This window comes from Equus quagga, unplaced genomic scaffold (genome assembly GCF_021613505.1).
Source record: "Equus quagga isolate Etosha38 unplaced genomic scaffold, UCLA_HA_Equagga_1.0 73436_RagTag, whole genome shotgun sequence".
Taxonomy (NCBI): domain Eukaryota; kingdom Metazoa; phylum Chordata; class Mammalia; order Perissodactyla; family Equidae; genus Equus; species Equus quagga.
The window spans coordinates 50212-54938 of record NW_025802775.1 but is presented as its reverse complement, the minus strand read 5'-3'; the positions used below and the strand labels follow the sequence as shown (position 1 = coordinate 54938).

The following is a 4727-nucleotide window of genomic DNA, read 5'->3' as shown; positions in this document are numbered from 1 at the left end:
GCTCTCGGTGCAGGAGGAGAGGGGTCAGGGCAGAGTCCCAGGTCCCCGGGTGTGGCAATCAGGGTGTCAGGCCCCAAGGGCAGCGTCTGGCGAGGGTAAGCTCAGTGTTGGGGAGTTCCCATCTCCCTAAGTTTCACTTCTCTCTATCACAACCTGCGTCAGGTTCTCCTGCCTGGATTCTCTTGAAGACGACCCAGTTCTCACTCCCATTGCGTGTCCAGTTTCCAGAGAAGCCAATCAGTGTCACTGCGGTTCCTGGTTATAAACTCCACACTGACCAGCGGGGACTCAGATTTTCCCCAAACACGGAGGATGCGGGCTACGGAGCTGCCGACCTTCCTCCTGCTGCTCGCGGGGACTCTGACCGAGACCTGGGCGGGTGAGTGCGGAGTCGGGAGGAAACGGCCTCTGCGGGGAACGGAGCGAGGGGACTCGGCAGGGGCGGAGGACCCCCGGGGAAGGCGCGTCTTTGAGGACACCTGCCCAGACTCTCCCCCAACTTCGGCTCCACCTCATCCTGACCCCTCCCTTATCCAGCCCCCTCCTCATCCCATGCCTAAATCCAGGCCCTTTTCTGTCCCACTGCCTCTTTTCCGTCTTCGACCCCCCTTGCCCTCCCCTCCCGGGCCCCGGGTACCCTCTCCGAGAGGAGGGTCAGCCAGGTCTCAGCCCCTCCCCGCCCCCAGGCTCCCACTGCCTGAGGTATTTCTACACCGCCGTGTCCCGGCCCGGCCGCGGGGAGCCCCGCTTCATCGCCGTCGGCTACGTGGACGACACGCAGTTCGTGCGGTTCGACAGCGACGCCGAGAGTCCGAGGATGCAGCCGCGGGCGCCATGGGTGGAGCAGGAAGGGCCTGAGTATTGGGAAGAGCAGACACAGATCGCCCAGGAAGCCGCAGAGAATTTCCGAGTGAACCTGAACACCCTGCGCGGCTACTACAACCAAAGCGAGGCCGGTGAGCGACGCGGGCCCAGGTCCAGGCCGCGACCCCCCATCCCCACGGACGGGCCGGGGTCTCCCCGAGTCTCTGGGTCTGAGATTCACCCCGAGGCTGCGGGACCCGCCCCGCCCCGTCCCTCCACCAGGGTGGAGCCCGCGGTGACTTTTACCAGGTTTCATATTCAGTTTAGGCTTAATCACTGCCTAGTGGTCGGGTCGGTGGCGAGTCTGGTCACGGGGCGTGGCCAAGGCTGACCTCGGGACGGGGTCAGGGTCTCACAGCATCCGGCACATGTATGGCTGCGACGTGGGGCCGGACGGGCGCCTCCTCCGCGGGTACAGTCAGTTCGCCTACGACGGCGCCGATTACCTCGCCCTGAACGAGGACCTGCGCTCCTGGACCGCGGCGGACACGGCGGCTCAGATCACCCGGCGCAAGTGGGAGGCGGCCGGTGTGGCGGAGGACTTCAGGAACTACCTGGAGGGCACGTGCGTGGAGTGGCTCCTCAGATACCTGGAGAACGGGAAGGAGACGCTGCAGCGCGCGGGTACGCCAGACCGCGGGGCCTCCCTGATCTCGCGTGGGGCTGAGGACCTTCTACAAGGAGAGGTGGAACCTGTGGGCAGGGAGACTGAGTCGGCCTGGGTTTTCAGATCTGGTACCAGAGAGTTACTCGCCTAGAGTGCCCACCCTTCTCTCTGGGCAGTTAAGGGATGCAGTCTCTCCGCGGATGGAGAGGAAAGCTATCTCTGAAATAACTGATGATGGGTTCCCTTTGCCTCTGGCAGTGGCTTTGGAAAGCACTGGGGGCAGGGCAGGGCGGGGCGGGGCGGGGCGGGGGGGGGGGGGGGGGGGGAGGGGAAGGCTTTCTCTCTCAAGCCTTGTTCTCTGCCCCACAACCAATGTGTTTGATGTCTGACTCCAGTTCAAATTTCTGACCCGTCCTCTCAGAACCCCTAAAGACACATGTGACCCACCACCCCATCTCTGACCATGAGGTCACCCTGAGGTGCTGGGCCCTGGGCTTCCACCCTGCGGAGATCACCCTGACCTGGCAGCGTGATGGAGAGGACCTGACCCAGGACACGGAGCTTGTGGAGACCAGGCCTGCAGGGGACGGGACCTTCCAGAAGTGGGTGGCTGTGGTGGTGCCTTCTGGAGAGGAGCAGAGATACACGTGCCATGTGCAGCACGAGGGGCTGCCTGAGCCCCTCACCCTGCGATGGGGTAAGGAGGGAGCCGTGGGCTCAGAGCCTCTTAGGGAAATCAGGAGCTCTTCTGGAGACCTTCAACAGCGTCAGGGCTGAGGCCTGGGGGTCAGGGCCCTCAACTTCCCTTCCCTTCCCTTCCCTTCCCAGAGCCGCTGCCTCAGGCCGCCATGCCCATCGTTGCTGATTCGGTTCTCCCTAAAATTTGTGTACCTGTGGCAGCTGTGGTAGCTGTGGCCGCTGTGGCAGCTGTGTTCGCAGTGATAGCTGTGGTAGCTGGCATATTTGCATTTGTGAACTGGAAGAAACGCTCAGGTAGGGTAGGCAGCATATCATTGGATCTTGTTGTTTTATCCATTCAGCTATTCTGTGTTTTGGCTGGAAAATTTAATCCATTTACATTTAAAATAATTATTGATAGGTGAGAACTTAACTATTGTCATTTTTTTAATTGTACTCCAGTTGTTTTTTAGATCCGTTGTTCTTTGTTTTTTATCGTGCTTTTTTGTGTGTTTTGATGTCTTTTTTTTATCAGTATGCTTTGACTTCTTTATCATTTTTGTGTAACTGCTATAGGTTTTTCCCTTGTGGTTACCATGAGGCTTACATAAAATATCTTAAAACTGTGACACCTACTTTAAGCTGACAACAATTTAACTTCAATAGAATTCCTAAATGTTACACTTTTACTTCTTCTCCCCCTCATATTTTAGGTTATTGCTGTTACAATTTACATATATTTTACATTGTGTAACTAATAACAGATTATTGTACTTATGGTTATTTTTACTATGCTTATATTTTTAACTTTGAAATTAGAGTTGTAAGTGAATTATGCACCACTATTACCATATTACAGAGTCTAACTGACTATATATTTGCCATTACCAGTGAGTTTTACACTACTTTTTTTATGTTATTGTCCTAGGATATTCCTAGAATATTTTTTTTTGTTAAACACTAATATAATCATTGAAGGTTTGATATACTTCTTTTCCTAATGATATTTTTAAGTTATATTTTTGTTTTCAGAGGGAATGGAATTTAGAATATGTCTCCTTAATGTACAGAGCAGGCTTCATATGACTACAGGTACAGATGCAGTTATGGACAGATGGGTGTTTTACTGTATACTTCCTCATCACTTTTTAAGTACCTGTCTCATGCATGCCTGCTTATTTGCATTTTGTTCTGAAAAAAGAAGGCCCAGTGAAGGACAATATCTTGTTAGTGTTTATCCCAGTAGATTTTCTACTTCCTCTCATTGTATCATTTCCTATCTTAATTCCTTTTGCACTAAGAGATGGGAGAATATAAAACAAATCGCCTCTGATTGATGAAATGTCCTTGGAACCATGTGGTTCCAATTCTCAGAAATATGAGTCAGTTTGAACCACAGAGTAAATTATGAGAGGGTTTCAAAGTTTTGTCCCCCTCCTTCCTGACATTGTGCACTCATTTTTAATGAGCTGGTTCTTTATTCCTTTTATTTTTCGTATAAAAGTGACAGGAAAAAGGCAAGGCCAGTTAACGTATTTCACTGTGCACCTAGTCATAGCTCTGTCTGTTTCTTGTACTTTAGTCTTCAGCTCTCAATGATCATATTCCTCAACTCCAGCACGCACATATTTTTCATTTTGCTTTCTTATCTTTCTAACTGAAGTTTGCTGTCATCATTTGGTATTCAATTTCCTTGTTTCATTTGTCTTATCACTGCAATCAATATAGACAAATCCTTTCCGTCAAGTGAATTTTATTAAGATTATACCTGTGGAGTTTTGGTATTTTTAACTTTCTGATGTGTAATGTGTACATTTTATACAAGGCTCAGATCATTTGATTTAGAACCCTTTCTCCTGCCACTAAATACTTCATTTCCCTTCCTTCAATGCAGTTTAATCAAGATGAGTTTCGTTTAGGCATGTGTTACAATAAAACTCACATAAAACAAAGTTATGTATTAAGTGATGGAGGGAAATGTGAATCGAGGCTCACAGGAAACTAACTCTGCATTTTCTCTACAGGTACTGGTTCAATATTCTGTAAATCAAGTGTTTGTGGCTACTTTATACAACATAGTTACCACAATAACAAGAAATGACTATTAATAGTAGCAGTCCAGAACCTACCAAAACTAACAAAAGGAACAATAACAACTTAACTAAATAGTGCCAAAAGGGATCAGGAATAGTTTTTATGAGTTAGCCACCACAGCTAATATTTCTAAAATATTTTCTCTTGCAGTAAATTCATTGTTTCCCCTAATTTCATTTTTCATAAAATATTCTCTGGACATAAGTGGGCTTTCAGCCACTGTTGATGGATGTGTGTAAGTCAGTGAGTCTGTGTGTGTGTGTGTGTGTGTGTGTGTGTGTGTGTGAATGTGTGCTGCAACCTGTTAGATTTGATTTTACATTTAAAATTATTAGGGCATTTGAATTTTCTTCATGTTTATTTCCCATGATATTTACATTAATCTTTCCATTTTATTTTACAGAACTGAAAGAATTGGGTAAGACTCCTCTGACAGCCCTTTACACCCATGACAATTTAAGCGGCTGCTGTCTTGGTCTTTAGT

At 48.8% G+C, this 4727-nt stretch overlaps 1 protein-coding gene across 1 annotated transcript; it reads left to right on the top strand.

Moving 5' to 3' along the window:
- Positions 1-312: 312 nt before the first annotated feature.
- Positions 313-2464, top strand: LOC124234217 (class I histocompatibility antigen, Gogo-C*0203 alpha chain-like; the record flags this gene model as incomplete). The annotated part of the gene is made up of 5 exons (XM_046651461.1): positions 313-379; positions 687-956; positions 1213-1488; positions 1893-2168; positions 2300-2464. Coding segments are annotated over exons 1-5 (1054 nt in total), but the record flags the coding sequence as incomplete, so codon positions are not given.
- Positions 2465-4727: the final 2263 nt, after the last annotated feature.